The sequence below is a fragment of the Mus caroli genome, chromosome 1 (genome assembly GCF_900094665.2).
Source record: "Mus caroli chromosome 1, CAROLI_EIJ_v1.1, whole genome shotgun sequence".
NCBI lineage: Eukaryota > Metazoa > Chordata > Mammalia > Rodentia > Muridae > Mus > Mus caroli.
This window is the reverse complement of record NC_034570.1, coordinates 141,561,812-141,585,877: the sequence shown is the minus strand read 5'-3', so window position 1 is coordinate 141,585,877 and position 24,066 is coordinate 141,561,812. Positions and strand designations below refer to the sequence as shown.

Sequence of the window (24,066 nt, the reverse complement as noted above, 5' to 3'; positions counted from 1 at the left end):
GTATCGGCAAAACAGTGAAGTTCTCCTGTGACTTGTGTATGTGAAAATAATCCAATGAATATGTCAGTCAGAGTGCATGCATATCAACCTGGAAACTTGGAAACAATTAAGTCATTAAAGCAAATGTTTGCAGTGCCAATCAGGCTCTGTCTAATGTGTGGGAGCCTCAACCAACAGAGTAGGGTCTCTTTGCATTATATGGTCTTAATTAGTGATGAAAGAATTATAGTCTATTGACTAATAAGGTTTTTCCATCTCATTAATAAGAGCATTTCCGTTGTGAATTTGAGCTAATCAATCATTATTAAAATTTTAAAGCATCTAAACAATTTCCTCTCTGTTTTTTTCTAGCCTCAGGAAACACATCAGAGCCAACTGAATTTACATCTTAAGTAGAGAAAATCAGAAAACTGTATAATCAAAATTATGCCAACAATTTTGCTGTTATCTTTAAATTTTTAAGATTGACCTTTTCTGGGTCAAAATAGAATAATTTGTTGTCTTCCCTTCCTTCCTTTCTCTTTCTTTCCTTCATTTGCTTGTGTTTTTTTGTAGAATCTAAAGTTTCTTTTAATGGCCAAAAAGAAACATAATAGCCACACAGAGAACTACATTCATCCTATAATGTTACAGTAGTCACATGCAGAGAATTTCAGCCATATGCATAGAATTTCTATGTTGTTTTCAAATTATATTAGAAATATATTGCTGAAAATGTGACTACCAAACTTATGGGGCATAAGAAATATTGAGTTAAAATTTATCACATTCTGAGAATGGAGCTTAGTATGTAAGTGCTCTTTAAGGGGTAGCCATAAAAAAGTAAGCCATTTATGATTGAGGTTCCAGAATCCAGTAAGGAGGAGACATCTTGATTCCATCCCTTGACCTCTCAGTAACATGCTTAGTCTTTTGAGGTCGCTGTGTTTATATCTTCTTCTAAAGAATGAATTTTCCTTTCAGTTAGATCTAATCAGTTGAATTTCCTTTCTAAATCAAGAAGCAGATTCTGAAATTGCCAAGAAAGTCACATCATACCTGCCTCTTTTATGTGAGGTTTTTAGATACTTTTACAATAAAAAGTCAAGTTTGATTACTTAAAACACACATAGCTCTAGAAAAGAGATATACATCTGTAAATTATTCTTAAACATCCTTTCCTATCTCCCTGATTAAATTCTAAACTACCTTTCTGCATGCTGTGTACACATATATGTATAATTCTGCATATAATTTCAGACTCTGAAGTCATATGTGGGTTCATAGTTAATAATTCCAAATTGACATGGCATGACATTCTCTCTGTCTGTCTATCTTTCTCTGTGTGTCTGTCTGTCTGTTTGTCTGTCTGTCTGTCTCTGTGTGTGTGTGTGTGTGTGTGTATGGATGAACAGGTGAAACAGAAAGAGAGAAACACTCTGGGCATAGAGTCTATAGCTTCAATAATTCTCCTCCATTCTTTCATAGAGAGCCTGGATATTTACTTATTTAAATAATGTGTTATTTATAGACAGCCTGAATTTCTTCCTGCTTTTAGGGTATTTTAGGGTATCCAATAATGAAAGCCTAATTATTGTATGTATGTCATATGAACACACACATACACCTGTCTGTATGCTTATATATCTAATTATGTATTTAAAAATCACCTCCTTTTTTTTTTTTTAAAGAAAAAGTAAGAGTGAAACTGGGGTGGCTGAAGTCTGAACTCTGCCTATTCTAAACCAAATGATTTAACGGCAAAAAAATATATGATAAAGTCAATCTTCTGCATTTTATTATTTTAAATAAACTGTATTTTCTGGCAAGTTGGGTTTCTTTTATCATCTCTAGCTTGCAAAAACTGTGACATAAGAATTTTATGAAGATAAATTAGTGAAATATACTGCGATAGTTTAAAATAACTAGCGGGGATGACTTCACTCTCCAAGCATGTCTGAAGTGCACGTCTGTTTTGTCAGCTGCTGCGCGCTAATGTGGTTCTGTCATGCAGGAAGTATGGCAACTTTAAATAAGAGTTAGGTGCTCACTGAGTTGACGTGAACCCCAGAGTCCCCACTGAGTCCACATTTCTTTAAAATAAAAAGAACTTTATTGAGAATATAACTCAAGTATCATGAAATTCCCCCAAGTGAAGCACCCGATGTGAGTTCATGCGTGATCCTTTTCATATGAGCCATCAGCGTAGCGTTTTCAATGTCTTTGTGTTCTCTTCATTACTGTTGCTGAGATAAAAGTCCATGATGAAAGCAACTTTGGGAAGAAAGTCGAAATGTCCTGGACTTAGAACAACCATCTCACATCCATAGACAACAGCAGAGAGAAATGTTGGCATACATGTTCACCAACAAGTTCACCTTCTCCACTCTCACACCGTCTTCCCACATCAGAATGTAATCAAGACAATTAGTCATCCCACAGATGTACCCAGAGTCCAACCTGATCTATACAGTTGAGCTCTCATTGAGACACTTATTCCAGGTGACCCTAGACTGTGTTAAGTTGATAATTAGAGCTAAACTGCAGACCTTTTGAACTAATAATCTTCTGTAACCCGTGTGAGCTGGATAAAATTTTAGATGTACCATGAACCATTTTTACATTATTCTTTTCCCATCTCTGTCTGTCTGTCTGCCTCTCTTTGTGTGTGAGGGGAAAGAGAGAAAGAGAGAGAGAGAGAGAGAGAGAGAGAGACAGAGACAGAGACAGAGACAGAGAAAGACAGAGACAGAAGAACAAAGAAATATAACACCATTTGTACTGAATGAGCAAATGTACTTGTCCATGGCATGTACTCATTGTAAATTTTCTACTTTGAATAGGAACTCAATACATGAAGGGTTATACAACTGGATATTATCTGTAAAAGATCCTCTCAAAAGACTTGAAGATGTAACATGTTTTGATTGACTCATTAAAGTCTTAAACTGTGACATTCGTTCCTTTCAACACTCTCAGTGAACACATCCTTAGAAACAGGCACAAATTAAGCAGACTCTGAGCAGTGTTGTATAAAGCCTGGGCATCAATCACTCATCTGCAGGGGTCTCCTTAGCATGCATCTGGACATTTTTATCCAACTTAAGTAATCTAATCGGTCAGCATTCTTGGGGGCATTCCTGGGGGCATGAGCAATGCATTAGCTGTCTATGGGCATATGCACAATAAATCATAACCTGGACGTTTCTAGGGTCAGAATAAAAGGAAGCTTACTCCAGAGTTGATCTCTGAGCCATTATTGAATGCTCTCTAAAGGGTATGCTCAGAGGATGACATACATCCTGGTGGACTGGAATGCTAGCAGGACATGATAGCCTTAAATGTTACTATGTGACCTCAGTCCCTCAAACTGTACTTCGGGCACCTCGTTCTGATTGCCTCCTTTAGTTATCACAGGGATGTTCATTAGCTGTTTAGGGGCTTTGAAGAAAATTTGGAATTGTGGTCTCCATGATATATTACAAGGCATTAATGACATTGAACGCAGACCAAAGGATTCTGTTGATGGTCTAGAAAAGCCTATCTCTCTTAGCTAGGTCAGAGGAGGGTCAGTGATGCTTACCAGCACTGTAGTACAGCATTTTGACAAAAATCATTGTCTTAGAAATGAGAATTTCTGTTTTTTCAACAGAATAGGGAGGGCAAGAACATTGGGACCCAAGGGCACATGTTGCTTTGCTGCTAATTTTGTGACTTACAAACTTTGGCACAGATAAATAACTCTCACCCATCTCTAAAATAGAGATAATTGTGCATGGAAGTCCTGTGCCAGGGTTTCTGTGCAAATGAGTGGGAAGCTCTGGGAGCATCGCAGGGACACCTGCTACGTGGAGGCGGTGCATCACCAAGCGCTCACAATTAGCCAAGGATTTCCTAGAGTAGACTGGCTGGTGAGCGTGTCTGTCAGGGGTTATGTTAACTATTAATTGATGCAGGAGGGTCCAGATTACTGTGGGCAGCACCAGCAAGGTGAGCACAGGAGTGGAATGAGTGGGCTAGCAAGCAGCATCCCTCCATGTCACTCAGTTCCCTGTTCTGACTTCATCCCATGATGGGCCGAGACTTGGAAGTGTAAGCCCAATAGGTGCTTTCCTCCAAAATGTTGCCTCTTGTTAATGTTTTATCAGAGTTTCAAAACATCAAACTAGAACACCCCCCGAGCAAAAGCACCAAGGTTCTGCTCAGTAATATGAGCTCAAATTTCCCTTTCCTATCTCATCAAAATGTCACGACACCAACCACTTTCAAGAATTAAACAAATGTGTGCACTTAGGCAGGAGTATCAGTCATGGTATAGGCTATAAAGTCTTTGAACCGCATTAGCATCTTCATGAACACAAGGAGTTTAAGTAAAAAATGTGGCTTGTTGAGCCAGAATAAGTCTGGGAAGATTAAAACAGTGCAAGAACTCACTTCAGATATGATTTTTCTCATCTATCAAATAAAGGACCTGGATTCATCAGTCTGTCCCCAAGGCCCATTGTACAGATAAATTGCTAGGAATAACTAGAGAACAACCTCTACATTAAAACCTTTAAAGTGCCATCAATGGCTCCCTAGTGGCTTGAAAAAGTACTGTGTTGATAGCAACGCACAGCCCAAAGACTCTCACTTCATTCTATTTCATTTCTTTTGTCATTATAATAGATCATTCCCAACCTCACAAGAATGGTCCCCACAGTCAGACAATTAGTGATGTTTTCCCTTTATATCTGGCAACCCGAGAAGCCAGAGTCCTCAGGGCGCATTCTGTAGCTTGCATTGATACGTTTTTGTTCACATGTTGATAGTATCTGTAGTTCCTCATAACTGGAGCTGCATCTGTTTTCAATTAGACTTTTCTTAGTAGTGGATAACAGAGTGATCCGAGGCTCCTGGTAGAGTCTGCACTATGTCTTTCCCAAGAAGGATTGTTATGATACAGGGTAATCTCTTTGTGAAAACCTCATAAATGTTGTGTTGATGAATTGAAAGTGATATTAAACGTGTCTAACACCAGCTTATATTCTACAGCATCTGAACACACTTGCCCTAGGAAAATGCATCTGCTTTGAGGAAGGCCATCATTTTCCCAAGAATGCTTAGGACTTGGATAGGTTTCCTGTAATGTATAACCTTGTTACATTGGATTTGAAGGCTAGATGTATTTGTGGAAGCAACACAGAGACAAACTGCTAACTTACTGGAGGATATACATGAAAATAGATTCGCTATGTTTCTACTTCATAGAATCGCTTCATTATTAACCTGGAGATGTTGGGAGCTTCTTTTTTTGTTTTGTGCTTCCTTAAAAGTATTTCTTACAATTGGGGTATTAAATAAGGGGGTTTCATTCTGACAGTGTCTCATATTCACCATCCTAACACCATCTCCTGTTCGTATCTCTTCCACGGCTCTCTCCTCCTCAATGGCCGTGCTTCTACTCAAATGTCTTATGGGAATATATTTTGCATATGACTCATCCCCCTTCCCATCCTCTCTTGCTTCACCCTCCCGTTGGTGCCCTTCCTCCTACACCAATAGTCCCCCTTTCACTTTCATGTCTTACAGACTCTTTCTTTTAAACGCTAGATTCTATGCACCGATGAGAAAAGTGTAATATTTATCTTCAGCGATCTGACTTGTTTCACTTGGTTCAGTGATCATCAGTTCCACTCCTTTCCCTGACAATGTCTTAACTGCACTTTTTTTTTCAGCTGTAGGAGATTCCAATGTGTATAAGTGCCACACTGTAGGAGATTCCAATGTGTATAAGCTCCACTCTGTCTTTATCCATTCATCGGTTGATGGCACACAGGCTTGTTATTCAGCGTAGTTAACAGTGAACAGTGCTGTCATGAACATAGGATTCCAGGAGTCCCTGTGTTATGCTTATCTAGATGTATTTCAGATAATGGTAGCTAGATCATATGGTGGTTTTCGTTCCTAGGACTTTAAAACAGAATTCCTGTACTGATCTGTACAGAGGCTGCACTAACCTGCAGTCTCCCCAGCACTGTATGTGGCTTCGTTCCTTCTGTGTCCTTGATAGATGGGATGGACTGGGAGTGGCACTTGCTTCCTAAGCCTTACCCACCTTTTAGCTGAGGACCAGTCATGACCACGCTGGACTTTTCTGAAGGACTGATATTCTTCTATTGGTTTGCTTAACTTCTCTCCCTCCTCTGACTTTAAATGTTTTTATTATTGCCTAAATTTACTGACTGCTTTCTCAGACACTAAATTAGTCCTTTGTGTTTTCTGAAAAGAAAGCAAATCTTTAAAGCCTTTTTAGTAAAAATGTCATTGCTGATTATTACCTCATATGTTCTAGAGATGTCAAATATTAGCTACATTTGGCCTGGTTCCTGTTGTCATGTGGGGAGATTTGATGAGAAGGACCAGTCATACTTTCATATTCAATCATGAAAGATTGCTAAAGCTCTTCAAATACCAGCATCCGCTTCTTTGCAAAGTTGTGTTGGTATCTATGTGGAAAATCCAGGTGCTTTATGGGGTTAAACTTGAAGGAAATCTGTCTATCACTTGATTTATGGAACACATGTTCTTTTGAACTCGTTCATGACAGCATGACAGTTTTCTTTGAAGTACATCACTTTCACTCTTTAAGAATGTTAGTAATTTTCAAGAGGAGCTTTGTGATGAATTTGAAAGGTCTCAGCCTGGCTTATGGAACCATATTTATGATACTTCCAATGTTATTCTTTTACATTTTAATTATGTACACAACTTAATGGTTTGCATGGTTATCTGTCCATCCATTCATCTATGTACATGTATGTGTGTATGTATGCCTTCATAAAGGCAATGTTTAGTAAATAAACCAAATATCTGCCACAGGGAGAAGTACACACACACACACACACACACACACACACACACACACACACACTTGTCCTTTGTTCCCCTTTCCTTCCTCATTGCCCTCCTGTTTCTCTCATTTCCTCACCCACTGTTCCCTTCCCATGAATCTTATAGGCTCCTTTCTGCTTTTCTGTCATATATGCACGAGTGTCTGTGTATTTAAATCTAGAATCTACATATGAGAAAAACACTGTCTTCCCTTCCTGCATTATCCTTTCTTCCCATTTCCATATATCATTAGACATATTTATCACCTGAATGGTCCATGTTCAAGTTATATGTGTGTGTGTTACATGTGCATACATAAAACAAGCTAACAGATATGGAAGTAGGTGATATTTCTCCTTGAGTTAGGCTGAGTTTTCTTTACACAATAATCTTCCACGTCCATCCATTTTCGTACACATGGCACACTTGTATTTGTTTTTACTCCGGAATAAAACTTCACTAGGTCTGCGTGCCACACTTTCTTTCTCCATTCATCTTGGTTAGAGTGAACGGTGCTACAGTAAAACTGCATATACAGCATCTCTGCTGTGTGCTGCTTTGGATGCTTGGCTTGTCTTTTATCTGAACACTTCCCTAGACGGAGTGAGTCACTCCTGTTTGCTCCCTATCTGCAGTACTCTGGTGCATTTGTTCACAACCTCCCTGCCACCTACTATGAATTTGCCCTTTCCTTTATTTACATAAAACACTTGTCTTTTATAGATTGTTTTATCTGTCTATAACATTTTTATTGAAACAGATATTTGGGGAAGTCTCTTTGTTAGGGTTTCTATTACTGTCATGAGGCACCAAACCAGGCAGATCTTATAAAGGAAAACATTTAATTGGGGCTAGCTTACAGTTTCAGAGGTTCAGTCCATTATCAGCATGGCGGGAAGCATGGCAGTGTGCAGGCAGACATGGTGCTGGAGGAGGTGAGAGTTGGTCTGCAGTCAGTGGAACAGGATGATGCCACTGGACATGGCCTGAACATGTATGAGACTTCAAAGGCCTCCCTTAATTGAACCACTCCCTATGGCCAAGCGTTCAGACACATAAGTCTATAGGGGACATACCCATTCAAACCACCACAGGGAGGCGGGAACTAATATTGTTTTAGTGTCAGTTTTGTGGGAGTGGTGTGATGGTGCTTCCATAGTTCAATAACATTCCTTGTTTCCCCCTGCATTCTCTTACTTAAGAAGCCTTTAGTATCAGTAGTGGCACTATGTCTATAATCCCATCATTTTGCAAGTGGAAGCTGAATGATCAGGGGTATGGTAAGCCTTAATTTTAAAGTGAGTTGAATGCCAGCGGTGATACCTGAGACATTATATCAGTATGCCAACAAACAGAAGACATGATTTTGCCATTATTACAACCAATCTCTTACCATTAATACACAGGCCACCTTTAGTATTTATATCCCATGCCATCTGGTTTTAGATGACTCAGAGAGACACAGGGGATCTTTAGCCCTGAAGCAATGTCAGGAGTATGTATGGAAAATAAATGCTATATAATAAAAGCAAAAAATTCAGTCGATACCAGTGTGGAAAAGAAAAGCTGTTGCTAAATAAACAAGCATATATCCATCAATACAAAGTACCTGGGAGAGAACTTTAAACAGCACACATTTATTCTTAGGGCTAGCATAACTGTGTCACACTGCTAACTATACTAATATGTCTTCCGCTTTTCCATGGTCTTTAGGAGAGAAACAAAATGAAAAGGATGTTTTAATAGGAAGTACAGTGTTCAATGTTTGTTGCTTGGTTCCTTAGCTTGTGCCTGTTTGTACTGAAATGCAATTATTTCTTTGAATTTTTAATGTTTTAATAGAACATTTTAAATATTTTAAAATTTCATATTTGCTTAGAATCTGTTCGGTTTGGGATAGCGTGCCTCATTGCAAGGTGAGGCTAAGAAGTTAAGGGGCATATCAACTATGGATGTGACATAAATGTGACCAAGACTGAGAGCTGAGTTGTTGTTGTTGTTTTAATGTGCCTAGAATGAATAAAATCCAGAACGCATGGTTTTTTTTTGTTTGTTTGTTTGTTTTGTTTTGTCTTTCGCGACAAGGTTTCTCTGTATAGCCTTGGCTGTCCTGGAACTCACTCTGTAGACCAGGCTGGCCTTGAACTCAGAAATCCACCTGCCCCTGTCTCCCAAGTACTGGGATTAAAGGCATGTGCCATCACCGCATGGTCTTTAAAGACAGATTCTCTCTATTTTTCTTCACATGTAGAAGATTGTTTTAAGGTCCCTTTGGGTTTCATCCCATGGCGTTTAACCATGAAGTTTAATTGTTAATCCTAATCCAAGCCAGAAAACTTGGAATTGGAGCGCAGGTTAACCTAGCGTTTTACTGCGGGACTACAGCACACAGGTAGGGTGAGGATCAGCTAAGCCTGGAATCAGCACAGGAAGAGCCTCAGAGTCAGGGCTTTACCCAGCTAAGCCCTGAACCAGAAGTGAGGGAACCTCTGAAGGTCTCAGGTGCCGTTCACACGTTTCTTTTCCTTCCAAAGGTGTTGAAGTGGGTGGAAGAAGCTGTGCAGGCCTCCAAGGTTCACCTCTTATCCACCGATCATTTGGAGCATGCTGTGAATACTTGGAAAATTCCTTTTGATCCCAGCCTCAAAGAAGTTACTGTGTCCCTGAGTGGCCCGTCTCCTGTGATTGAAATTCGCAATCCTTTCGGTGAGATGAATCAAATACTGATTATTAAATATGAAGAACAGGGAAGGGCACTTTTTGCACACTTACTTCAGCTTTATGAATAAATTCAAAGCATTCATAAGTGACTCTAGATGTTTGGAACGAGAGTGTTATTAGTCGTGAATGTTTTTGAATTAACACGAGAATGAACACGTTAAATTTTCTCATATTTAAACAAATTATATGAATGAAATGTACTGTAGTTAATTACCTACACAGAAAAATATCTAACATAACACATAGAATGTGTTCTATAATAATGTCGTAAATATCATTATTTCAGTATTGGAGACTGGACTCAGTTTCTGATATATGCTTATCTAGTGCCTTACCCCTGAACTATGCCTTTTGGTCAATGCTTTAATTTGTATCTATTTTATAGTAATTTATTCTGTAAAATTTACCATCTGTTAATTTTTTGAACGAATTACTAAAACGACTATTTCTAAATTAACTTTCTAAAATAAAATAACTTCCTAAATTTTCACTGTCATTTTCTAGAGAGGTTTAATTAAAAAAAAAAAAAAACAAAAGTTTCTAAAAGTCGAATTTAATGGGCAAGGGAGATGGCTTGGTGAGTAATGTGCTTGCCGTAATAGCACAGGGTTGTGTCTGAATACTTAGGACTTTCATAATAAGCCAAGGTCCCATAATAAGACGGCAGCACACATCTGCAAATGTAGTTCTCCCAGGGCAAGAAGGGAGGCAGACAGGAGGACACCTGGAAGCCAGGTCATTGGCATAAGCAGCTGTGGTGAATACTATGAGAGACCCTGCATCAAAACAGCAAGGTAAAAGGCCAGAGCTGACACCTGAAGTGGCCTTTGAACTCCACTCCTGTGCTTGTCTTCATATGCAGACACAGGCACAGGCATGACCCACACATACACATGCACACACAAGTAGGTAGACAGACAGACAAATCAGATTTAGACTGGCACTAGATTTCAGGTAGGGCACTTGCTGCATTCTTGGTAGGTGAATGAATGTTTTAACTTACTTTTCCTCACTTGCATTTTATGACAAGATTTCCAAGATTCTGGAAAATGATGGAACTCACACTGCAAGGCAAAGCTGAGAATAAAGGATTCTCATCTTTCCTCATATTTGTATTAAGCACTCTTGCTGGTTCTGATGAAGTAGTTTCATTTCTACTGTGGTTTTGGTGTCTGCTGTACTTTGTTATCTATAAAGGGGGGAGGGGTAGCTATATTCTTTATTTGAACCATTGGATGCAGACAGTTCCTGTAAGAGTGTGAACTCATTCCTGCAAGCGTAGGAAATGTTGCTCAGAGTCAGTATCCACACTGGCCAAACACTGACATTTACACAGCAAGAGAAACCTCCTTTCCAAGACTTGCAGAGCATTGGCCTCTGTGCATTTGTCTGCTGCAGCCATATTCCTCTCACTGGAGTAACTCCTATGCTACTCCAAAAAGCTGGACTCAATTGAGTCATGTTTCTACTGCCCAAAGACCCTCTGGGCACACAGTGGTGGTCAATCTCTCGATTATTTAAAATGTGTACCTGAGCAGAGACCACAGAGAGGCCAGAGCTGAAAACCTAGGGCTCAGTTCCTTCTTATTTGTTTTTCTCCTTAGATTCGAGCTAGTAACTATCCAACAGATAGGAGCTGGCACCTTTCCTTTTGTGACAGCGCTATACTGTACTTATCCTTTAATAACTAGCCTTCTCCTGCATCCAGTGGAAAACTGGTTCTGAGGCCTTGCACTTTGTGCAGAGGTTAGCTCGGGATACTCACCTTAGAAGCATCTACACTGACCTCCAGAGAGACATGTGTTCCCGTCTGGGTTGTGCCTCTATGCAGTCTACCTGTCTTTAATGATTGCATGAAACGTCTTAGTAACATGCCAATTGTTCTTTAGGCTGGTTTTAGAGGTGAAGAGACAGCTTGTCAATTGCTATTCTCATGTTACCGTCAAACACATAAGAAAGGGGGACCTGCTACTTCAGTACTAGTAGTGCCTAGAAGCCCACAATTAACTATATTTTAGATGCAAATAACACAATATTTGAGCTATGGACATGAATATCTGTTAAGTAATATACACATATACAGAGTAATCTGTTATTGAAAATCTCATTATATCCTGAGGCTTTTGCATGTTAAAATAGCAGATCTCTTTGTTGGGGGGAAATTATGTTTCTTATGTTTTCTACCTCTGTTTTGTCTTTCAGGGAAGCTGATAAAAAAGGGATTTGGCCTGAATGAGCTGTTAAATATCCATAACTCTGCCAAAGTGGTGAATGTCAAAGAGCCTGAAGCTGGCATGTGGACAGTGAAGGTACTGTGTGATTTCACAGTCTGTTTGTTATTTCATTTTTAAGTTGGCATGCTTTAGAAAGCATATAAAATAGCTTATTTATATATTCTTGCCATCACGGAGAAGCCCTTTAATGAAAGTACATGCGTGGGAGGTCTTGAACACTTAAGCTGTGTAGTGTTGCTGTGATGACCATGGGCATCAGTGATTTTCTGGAACAAGGATGTAAATTCTTGGGCAGTTTTCCTATCATCAAAGCTGTAGACTGATGGTACCATCCATTTCTTGCTTCCAAAATCAGCAGATGCGGAGCCAGTGGAGAACAATAGCTAGGGCTGTGGGCTCTGGGTGGAACAGCGAGGGGTTGAACAGCACCTACAAGCTGGACTGCTTGGGAGCAGAACTTCTCTATTGCTCTCATACCTTCTCATGTGACTGTGGAAGTTCTTCACACTGCAGAGCAGGGCTAAGAAGTAAGCTCACATATATGAAATAGTGCAAGGCCAGGTGTCAAGTGCTGTTGGCTGCTATTTGTTAGAGGTACAGTCATTATTTTCTTTAATAAAAATAACACTTGTTTTCTTGAATTTTATATATATATATATTCAATATGGAGTAAAGAATGTAACATACAGTCAAAATTCAGAATACCATAAATCATAGGTATGACGTTGTTGTTGATTATGTGTGTAACTGGCTGCGGTGGGCAATTGGAGAGATTGCCAGTGTTTCACAGACTTTTCATTATGCTCTGGCCTTCTTCCAGCTCAAGCGTCTGTGTTTTTATGTGTGAGAGGGTTTTCCCCGAGAACAGGAAAAGATTGTTCTGCCGAAGATTTTAACACCACTTGGGAGCAGCTTTCAGATCATTAAGGCATAAACTCTAAATGCTCACCCCAGGAGCGTGCTTAACAAAGTGTGCTTCCTCGTTAACAAAGTTGCCCTGCATCCTTTCCCCGCTACCCAGCAGCACCCTTAGCGGCCTTTTGCTCCAGAATCCCTGCAACAGGGTTTGTCTCTTTCATTACCTCAGGTTACCAAGAAAATAGATCATCTTTGTGGGACCAGCATTCAAATTACAGGAATCTTGTGACTTTACATGCATGTGGGATGGTCCATCACAGGCATTCTCTGGATTTTCCATGCCAGGCAGACTTGCATTTTCAAAGAATATATATATTAATCTTCTCATTTTAAGAAATTAGAGTTTGCACTATAATTCCCCTCAAGTGCCAGAATATCTATCTATCTATCTATCTATCTATCTATCTATCTATCTATCTATCTATCTATCTATCTTTATTATCAGAGTTCTAAGCCCTGCAGGGATACTATAAAGGGTAGAATAGATTTGGGGAGCAGATGATCTTGAGGGTGTAGGGACAAAAAAGAATATAAATGCAACCTGTCAGTTTCTTAAGGAATGGATCATAAATGGTCACAACTATTTTATTAACTCTGTTCCATGCACACAGTAGGTGTGCAGTATATACTGGATACTTTGATGGCAAAAATGAAGTCTTTTTCTACTCTGGCATTTTGAATTATATGACTAAAATTGATGTGATATGTGCTGGGTCTGTTTTGTTTTGTTTTGCTTTTTAACCACAGTAGGGAGGGCTATGAAAGTCAAACCTCTTAATCCCTCAAATGATTTAAGCATGACCTAAGTCAGCAGTACCCTAAGTTGTCAGTCAGATATTCTGTTGTTGCTTTCTGGATCGTAACAATAAGATATCCATTGTTGGCCATAAGCAATATGCAAGCGATGCCCCTTTATTAGTAGTCTATGGGGCATTTGAACTTTCTTCCAGGTGATTTGGATTGCTACCAGCGACTTTTCCTCTAGCAAAACTCTTGCCTGGGGGAATGGTAGGTCACAGCGGCAGTTTATCTTGTGCTTGACATGTCTACTTAGCCAGTCATCAGTTCTCAGTGTTTACTTTCGGCCATGTTGCCCACTATCTGCTTAGTGTGCTCTAAGTGTATTTAATTGGAAGAGAAGAGTTCCAAAGATTAGTCTGTAAGCAAGGAGAGTGAGAAGAACATGGCGAGGCAATTGAATCTCTGTTTGGACAAGTGTCTAAGCTCAGTCTCCTATCATTAAGAGAGCTAAAGAAGGAACAGTATCTATTTTTACATTGCACGAAATTCACTAAAAGAACCTTTCTCACTAAAGAACCTCTGCTTCTGACCAACACAATTCCTAGTTTGGTAACAATAATTAAATACAATATACGCATCGAAGTGCAATTTACAGAGAATAAACTTATTTTGTTCCTATATGAAATATGCAAAGAATCCATCAGCATGATACAAAATAAATGGAGTTATGTCTACTGACATAAATAATGCTACTGACATTGGGTCTCCCTTTTAGACAGTTGGTGAATGACAAATGTTCTCCATGTGTGCTTTCTCAACAAGAGAGCTAAGAATGAGATAGAGCATCCTGCATGCTATCTCCTTTGCTCTTTGCTATCTGGAAAATGTCTGCCATATCAGATGAATTAATAATGACTTTTTAAATGTTTCCAGTAACACTTCAGTGCAAGTATGAAAAACAGTCCTTTTTATGACCATAAGATATTTAAAGATCATGTGATTTGGCTTCAACCACTCTTCTGATTATCTTGTATAACTTACATTTACACTCTAGACAGATTTAATTATTTAAGTTTAAGCTGGTCCCATTATCCTCTCCTTTGCCCCAAGCTTTTGTTTTGTGTTGAAGACAGGGTCTCTGTATAGCTCTGGCTATCCTGGAACTCACTATGTAGACTAGGCTCACCTTGAACTCACAGAGATCTGCCTACTTCCTGAATGTCTCTCAGAATTCAACTCAAATGGCAACACTTTAATCAAGTCTTGTCAAAGATGGACTAAAATATCACCTTTTCCTCTGGTTGACTATGCCTCTCTTAGATTCATTTTTCTCTTTTATCATAATTCAATTTTTGTAGAGATTATTTTCTCTCTTGTTATTGTTGCTAGAGTTTTACCACCTCTCTAGAGAGACCAAAGTGCGCAAACAAGAACTGTCTAAATATTTATGAGTAAAAATTAATGTTTCCTCTGATGGTTTCTAAGAAAGTGACAGATTTCGCTAGCCTACCAGCTTGTGAATTGGGATGGGAGACTTTATTGTAGCCATGACTTAAATTCTCCTGGAGTGGCTTGCTCTTTTCTCTTGGGCTTTATCTTGCCAACACTTTGCTATGATATTTTGGGGTACTTTTTCACACAATAAGTCAACTTATTTCTTTAATCATATAAATGATGCAAATGTTTTAACTTGCCTCTGGTGTAGGTAAAACATACAGAACAGAAGTAACTGAACAGAACAAAAAATTTTATTAAAAACAGGAGAGAATGCTGTTTTATGCCCCCAAGTTTCCATTTATATGGAAACTACAAATTCTGGATCTCATTTCTGAGAAGCAATATGAATTTTCCATTCAGACAGCTGTAGCTAATATATAGCTACATAGAATATAAGTCTATTACCACTGAAACTCCCTGGGCCAAGTTTTGTCTCCTTCTACTTAAGGGAAACTCCCTGTGATGATATTAAATAATAGATTTAGATAATAGAAAATGTTTCTATGAGCCTAGGATTATCAGTGTAATCATTTGTAATTTAACACATCCCCTGGGATATGTTTCCATTAAGTAAATTTGTGTAAACTATCCCTAGATAATCCCCTAAGTACAGAAGAGAATATTCCATATCACATGACTATATTGAGATTCTAAGACTGGAAGAAAATTTTTGGTTTAGATGGTTATATTAATTTTCAGTGCATACTAATACATGTTCTAGAGGTTAATATGGTTGCCTAAATAAGATATGCATAATGATAATACCAGTTCAGAAAGCCCTGCACCTAGATGAAGAACGATAGGTGACTAATGGTTGATGAGAGAGAGAAACTCTGTCTTGTCCAGGGACAAGCTCCCCAATAGGGAGGTGAATTGTAAACACATATACAAATGGACTCAACAGGATAGAGGTGTATCTATACACACGCATGCACACACTCAAACATACACACACACAAACACACACACTCATACTCCTATATGTATATATACACACATATATAATGTCAAAATTAAAGAGCTCATGAATTTGAGGTGTAAGGGGACAATGGAGAGTTGGATGAGGAGAGGATCAAATTGAAAAGATACTCATGAAATTATCTAAAACATTGTTTTAAATGTACAAGGTACTTTACTCCCTAGCATTGTAATATTTGAAAATTTTATTGAAGTTCAGTGTCTGTGTGCTTTAACTATTCATGATTTCATTATCAATCAAATAATGTATCTTAATTTTCGCTGACATCAAAGAAGCCACTATGCAAACAAACTTTGTTAATGCTTTCTATGTGTTTATCTGTATATTTACATAAAATTTACAAAGAAGGAAATATTACTGTATCAAAATTAAATGTATTGTGATTACAAGAGTGTATGTATTAAGTTTTGAAAGTTTTTATGAAAAGAGTACATTTTGTAGATCACAGTATAGTCTCCGGTCATAAAGCATGCTTAAGAGGTGGCGCATGCCTTTAATCCCAGCACTTGGGGGAGGCAGAGGCAGGCGGATTTCTGAATTCGAGGCCAGCCTGCTCTACAGAGTGAGTTCCAGGACAACCAGGGCTACACAGAGAAACCCTGTCTCGAAAAACAAAAAACAAAACAAAACAAAAAAAAGAGTCATTAGTAAATCACTCTCAAGTCTACAAAGGACCACACAAGAGAGTTCTCCAGGCATCCTCAATTGTGACCTATGAATGTCTGTAGGTAACTCTGCTTAATAGCATTAATTTAGTGTTTAGGGCGATGGAGCACTTTATCACAGACTTTTCCTAGAAAACATTCCAGTTATTTTGGCCTTTTAATATCAAAGTGTTAACTACATGGAATGTTCTTATTTAAAAAGAGATTTGTTCACTTGAGCAGAGATAAATTTGAGTGGATATAAATATATAGTGTATGAGTGTGTGTGTACATGTGTGTGTGTGTGTGTGTTTAAATCGAGTTTATTCTATTCTTAGAGAACATTTCTTTCCTTGCTGGCATCTTCATCGAAAGAAGAATACCCAATAGAATAACTCATAAAGTGAGCTTATGTTATTATATGTTTATGGTGGTCACAATGCCTATATCTCAGAAATTCTCAAGGAACTGATGAAAATAATCATATTCTTTTAATTTGGAAAGAATGTCTATTTTAAGAGTAAATATTTGAATACACACACACATATATATTGATTTATACATTTTTGTTCAAGATCACTATTCATGATGTTTGTGATCCCAAAGCATTCCTTAACTTCATAAATAATAGCTGCTTAATACTGTTATGCCTGAGTTAGAAACTGTGAAACTGTTTAAAAGGTTGCTGATACATGAGTAAATTAATTAAATAACCGCCTCCTAAGTATATGTGTCATATATTATGCTTTCATTTTTTTAGCATTGAGTACATTTGTTATTTTTTGAAAAATAACAATTCTTCAAGAGGAGGAAATGGAATCTAGCTCTATCAATTAAATTTTAATTCAATTAGTGCTACTAGGAATCCTCACTGGCTTAATACAAGGAGGTTCTGGTCTCACTAATATTCATGTTGACAGACTGACCTATTTCATGGAGGCACTTTGAAACCCTGGTTGATAGGCACAGCCACTTTAGCAGAAGTCAGCAGTCTGTACATCTAATGAGTAAAAAGAAGGGTTCAGTTTCAATTCTGCAAGGATATACTCTGTTACATCTATAACCCATGGGCCTGAACTGGTACTATGGCATTATAGAACCTTGCAGCTAGCTCTTGGTGGCTCATGGAAAATCTACTATACATTTATCTTGCTGATTATATTGAATGTTATCAAGTTGGCATCTAGAAATTAGCATGTTGTGTGTATTAATCTACGTATTTGAAAATCCAAAAATACAGAGCTTCCCTCTTTCAGAGCAAGGTTTATCAAAACCTCTGACTCTCCTAACAAAAAGGACAGTTAGAAATCTACCATAACTACCACGAATATGGAGAATAATATCTTCTATGTCTTAGAGTCCAAGGCTACCTAGAAATTGTTATCCTAAACTCCTATCTGTGAAGTTGAAAAAGAGCATTGTCTATTGAGTGACATCTTTGCATGTAATGGGTGTTCCATGTTAGTAACCTAAATGGTCTCTAAATGTAGGCAGGTATTTAGCAAACCAGCACCCTTAGATTAGACAGATCCATATGCATTCCCCCTGGGTGGCTAGGAAATACTGTGCTAAAATAAGCTCTAGGAGGAACTCCCCACCACTCCTGGGGCTCTCCTCTGATATAGGTGTAGATGTTGGTATAAGAGATCTTCAGAGTCTCCTTTGAGAGAAACTGAGCAGGAAGCAAATGCTAATTCTTAGTAGGTGGAGTCATGCTGAGATGTGGAGCCTAGATTTAGCCATTGGATCACTGCCATGGCTGCAGTTAGCAAGCCTTATGATGCATTTAGATAAAAGAAAAGAAGAGAAAAGAAAAGAAAAGAAAAGAAAAGAAAAGAAAAGAAAAGAAAAGAAAAGAAAAGAATTAGGAAACATTTTCTGAAATTGCACTTGAGTGGGCTTTGTGAGGGAAAATTTAGTTTTGTATTTCATCCATGTCTGTTGGACATCTATCATTTGACAAGAGGGAACAAAGGAGAAGTTCAGAAATCTGTAGAGATTTTAGATTTACTTTTACCCCCACTCATTAGTGACTAAATATTTACCATTGACCACCAGGTATGTGATATTCACTGAATTATACTTTAGAGCAGTTTACATGAGACATGCATTGCAAAACTGGTATAACCGAATGGAGAATCACAACTAAATTCAGATGCATTACCTGGGTCAGGCATGTGACTCTGGCACGTCCATTGTTAACACACTGTGGTTTGCCACACCAGTAGTGATTGCTGCAACCAGCCACTGACTAAGGTTGTTGTTATCCATTTTAGACCTCCAGCAGTGGAAGGCATTCTGTTCGTATCACCGGTCTCAGCACTATCGATTTCCGAGCTGGCTTTTCTCGAAAGCCCACGCTGGACTTCAAAAAAACAATGAGCAGACCCGTGCAAGGTTAGTAGGCACATGGCTCTTCAACTCGCGTCAGGGAAAGCTGTGCCCAGCTGGTGTGACTGTGTAGGTCTGTGGCATCCAATCATATTGACAAGCATAGCACTCATCTTTCCTTAACATGATTGTGATTGGGACTTTGGTCCACTTTGTGTTTTGCAAAGAACAGTTGAAGATCAGTGATAGCAGAATTTCTCTGAAAGCAACAGAAGCTCAAAGGGCTTCTTAAAAATAAGACTCCTGGGCTCTGCTGTCATCTTTTAGATCAGAATTGCAGAAGTTGGGACTTAAGAGCACTCCAGTTGACTCTTAGACTTACATTTAGAAAAGCATTACATGTAGTGGGTTTTTAAAGATTACTATTTTGTAAACTGCTGTTGAGATGAAGTACCTGTATATTTCTCTGTAGTACATTTAAATGTAATATGTATTATTTTACATTCAAGATGAAATTATTGCTGATTTTTAAAGCTTGTTCTTGTTCCTATTTTATTTGTCCATTAATGTTTATAATCTTATTGTAAAGGTAAAGTTCAGCCATGCTGGGCCCTTTAGAATCTTTTCCACATCATTGCTAACTTATCTTTATTTGTGCAGTTTTAGTAAGAAGAAAAAAGTGAATCTTAAAAAATGTTTACATAATCAATTCTCACATAATACTTTACAATTCTAATTTTCTTGGTATAAGAACAATTAAAATTCTGTAAGATGATTGCTTACAATGTCTCAAGTTCTAGCTTTATGTAGGAAAAGCTCTGTAACTAGACCATCAGTGTAGAGCATGCCTCCTTACAGTTTGTATATGCTATATGCTACTACAGTGCTGACACTTAATTAAACAGATGACCCCAACTGTGTGACACTCATACATGACAATGCCTTTCTCTTGTAGGGATACCTACGTATGTGCTACTGAACACTTCTGGAATCTCCAGTCCAGCTAGAGTAGACCGTCTGGAACTTCTGAGTATCTCAGGGGGATCTCTTAAGACCATTCCTGTTAAACATTACCCAGATCGGAAGCCTTACGGCATCTGGAATATTTCTGACTTCGTTCCCCCTGATGAAGCTTTCTTTCTCAAGGTGACAGGCTATGACAAAGATGGTTATCTCTTCCAGAGAGTGTCAAGTGTTTCCTTTTCCAGCATCGTCCCAGGTAAGGCAAATGTTTCACTCAACAGAGAAATACTGATAGCTTAAGGGAAATATCCCACAGGTAAAATAAGGACTATAACGTAAAAGTTAATATTCCCATGGTACTACTCTATCACCAGCTGATGAGCATTTACATGCAAATAATTTGGTTTGTTTTTTTACACTTAATTTTTATCTTGGTATATTATGTATGTAATTTAGTATTTATGAAAATTAAAATATGAAAATATCACTGCCCATTCCCTTGATTTTCTCTAGACCCTCCCATGTTTACCCCTACCTTTTCTCAAATAAATGATCTCTTTTTCTTTGATTATTATTGTTACACAGAGATGGATACATATAAATACAACCTGTGGGTCCATTTGCTGTGGCTTTGCTTTGTGTGCATGGTTTCAGTGCTAACTACTTTGTATTATATTGGGGGCTCATCCCTGGGAGAGGCTAATTCTCTTTCTCCGAGCACTCTTCAGTTGCCTTTAGTTCTTTGTCTAGGATGGGGATGGAATGAGGTTTCCCCACCTGCACTAAACTGTCTATTGATATTGCCATTATTCAGGTCTTGTTTAGGCAGCCATGTTGTGGAGGCATCATGGTGTAGTCTCCCTGTCATTTCTAGGAGATAGCTTCTTACAGCAGACTTCCTGGTTCTCTGGATCTTGTCATCTTTCTACCCCTTTCCATGAGGTTCCTTGAGCCTTGGGTGTAGGCACTATGACTTAGGTGTATCCTTTGGGGGGCCAGGCTCCCATGCTCCATTGATCTTTACATTATGACCATTTGTAACTTTTTGCAATGGTCTTAGTTTTCTATAAAAAGAAGCTTTTGTTCGTTTGTTTTTTATGTAAACATATTTCTTTTAATTTTGAGATTATAATTTAATTACATTTCTCCCTTCCCTATTCTCCCTCCAAATTTGCCAATAAGCCCCTGCCACTTTCCTTCATATTCATGGCCTCTTTTTTCACTAATTGTTATGGCACACATATTTAACTTTTAAGTAGTACTTTTAGAGTCTTATGTTAAATCTTACTGATTATAGATTTGAGAATTTTGGTAACTTTAATGAGTAGGAAATTGTAGTAATGCCCTTTTATTTTCCCCAATTCTTCAGTTCTATAAGTTGGCTAAACATTTATATGTAGTGGACAAGCACCATCTATTCCACAAAGAATAGTGGACTTTGAACAAATGGTGATGGTTGGACCTGGGATTAATTGGTTATTTAATTACTAAACTAGTTCCTGGTATATCTTCTATGATAGAAAGATGTGGTTACAAGATAGGAACGGCCGGGGAACATCCAGTCTCTGTTTCTCTCTACCTGAGAGATTTTTAAAATGGCCAAATTCTGACTGAAACTTTAGACCCATAGCTCTAACCCTGCCCTAGGAAGCCATAGAGAAATTTTGTTTTCAGAGCTGGGCAGGAGCCAGAAGCTTATCTTTTATGTATGAGGCTGAGATTTGGAGATTGGAGAGCTATTGTTTAATCACAGTACAATCACAAGCATAGAGCCCGCCTCAAGATTTCCTCATGTTAACATTCAACAGAGTTGACTTCACCCCCCACCCTGTATTGAATGCGTAAAATTTGTTGGATTCTTTAAAAAATACTTCTCATTGTTTCTTTTAGGAAAAAGTTGCCCTATGTATTTAATTCTAAGTTATGTGGATTCTTCTTATGTTTTTACATATTTGGAATAAGAATTTATTCTACAGTTGATGATGTAATGTAACTCACTTGATTTGTTTTTCTTAGCTTGGTAGTAGATAAAAATAGTGTACTTTTAAGATCAACTGAGGTTTTAATTTGATGACTATCATAGTGAGATTCTATGGAAATTAATCTGCTTTGAATAATGGTAGTTAAAATAAATTCGGTAATATGGATTAATTGGAATTCTGATGGCTTGTTAACACCGCTCCAGTGTAAAGCTTGTGGGGGAACTATAGAAATTATTTTCTATTGTACTGACTTTCTTGCCTGTTTTCTTTCTTTTTTTTTTTTTTCTAGATGCTCCCAAAGTTACAATGCCCACAAGAACGCTGGGATACTATCTGCAGCCAGGCCAAATCCTCTGTTCTGTTGAGAGTTTTTTGCCCTTTACTTTGAGTTTCATGAGAGATGGAATTGCCCTGGGAGTAGACCAATATTTAAGGTGTGTGAATGTTCCTCTCAGCAGTAGTGTAGAGCCACAAACATGCAAAGACGATTCTGTATTCTTATTTCTGACAAGCCACTTCTTTCCTTTACCATCTTGGAACACAGCACTGGGCTGCTCACGTGGTAGTGGAAGGAGACAGAATAGGGTGGTAAATACACTACGACAATAGAAATTCTAGGATATATTCCAGATAACTTAGGGCTTATACACTCTGTGCTTTATGTAATTCGAAGATTCCAAGTCAAAGATTACCGAATTATCAACTCAAAATTAGGTAATAGACCTTGGAATGCTCTTTGCAAAGTTCCCTGCAATCTTTAGATTCATTGAATTTGGGCTAAATGTGTCTACAGCTCCTATTTAAAGTGTAATATAGTGAGTGAATCTAATTGGTGTTATGACAAAAATACAAACAATTAGAAATGTTATCACTTAGCAGGTTATTAACACGTAGCTTTGCAATGTCAAGTACTTACATTTAAAACTGGATGAGAAGCTGGGAATGGCAGTGCGCATCTTTAATCCCAGGACCTGGAAGGCCTGGGTCTCTGAGTTTGAGGTCACTCTGGTCTACAGAATGAGTTCCAGGACAGAGAGGCTTACATAGAGAACCCTGTCTTAGCTAACTAAGCAAGCAATCAACCAACCAAAACAATAGCCACCACCAAATAGGGGAAAGGGCATTTGCATCTGTAAAGATGGTGAGCAAGGAGGTAGATTACATATCCTGGGGCATTTCACACACCAGTCAGTGAAGAGGCACAGCGGCCAAGGGCAGGAAAAGGAAGGCAGAAATGAGGCCACTGTGTGTGGATCCCAGTGAGCCAGGAGAGAAGGATGGGAGACACTGTGTGCAGAGAGCAGGTTAGCATGGTTCACCAGGAGCATGTGTGGCTACAGCAGAGAAGTCAATGCAAGGAGTTGGCTGGAAGGTACCAACTCTTTCTTTAAAAGTTGAGTGACATTTTATTGACAAATGCAAGTAACCTAATTGACAAAGATTTGCTACTTCTTAAGAAAATGCTTGAAGAATTATTTCTGGAAAGTATATTGCCTTTTGAGTTACCACAAAACCCAACTAGATTTGGGAGTAAAAATCTCTAAGAATAACTTTAGCAGTCTTTCACACTGCGGATGCGATATTAATATAGCTCTATAAGATGTTGACTATTTGACAGTCTTAATTTATATAATCCCTTTATGGAGATTCATTGTCAGCAAAGCTTGTGGCTGGAAACTTAATCATATCTAGAAAGTTTTTCATTCCCAAACAGCCGGCTGCTCCATACATAGTCCATCTTGATGATTTACTCAGCCGCCTGTTTTATAACCAGCCTCAGAGCAGAACAGGCTAGCAGATGATGGAGCCACATAACTGGCCGATGAAATAAAGTAACTCCGCTTCCTGTTTAAATAGCGACAGTTTTCAAAGACACTTGAGATTCTTTATAAACATTAACTCATTGATTCCACACAATTCCTGGGAGGTAAGCCACAAAAATTCTTGTTCTCGTGTTTCCAGTGCTGTGGCCCTGAGATGAGACAGGCCTTGCTGACATGTATTAAGCCATAAGTGATGATAGACTGATACTCTAATCCCAGTTTGCTTGCATGCCTCTGCCGTAGATTCCCAGTAATATGAAACATGGGACTTAATCTTCGTTTTCTGTCAGCCACTTTGACCGTCAGGGGATTTGAGAGAGATGTCACTTTGCATTAGCTGTGTACACATCTTCTGGATGGGTTCTTTGTCCTGTTCAAAAG

General features: G+C 38.4%; 1 protein-coding gene across 2 annotated transcripts in view; it reads left to right on the top strand.

Annotated features, from left to right (window-relative positions):
• The window catches only part of Hmcn1 (hemicentin 1), a 427,483-nt gene that overhangs the window by 163,490 nt on the left and 239,927 nt on the right, over nt 1–24,066 (top strand). For both annotated transcript variants that reach the window (XM_029475879.1, XM_021160385.2), the window contains exons 5-9: nt 9,387–9,558; nt 11,776–11,882; nt 18,863–18,983; nt 19,873–20,136; nt 22,152–22,296. In XM_029475879.1, the coding sequence (XP_029331739.1) occupies nt 9,387–9,558; nt 11,776–11,882; nt 18,863–18,983; nt 19,873–20,136; nt 22,152–22,296 (809 nt within the window). The remainder of the gene's footprint in view (nt 1–9,386; nt 9,559–11,775; nt 11,883–18,862; nt 18,984–19,872; nt 20,137–22,151; nt 22,297–24,066) is intronic.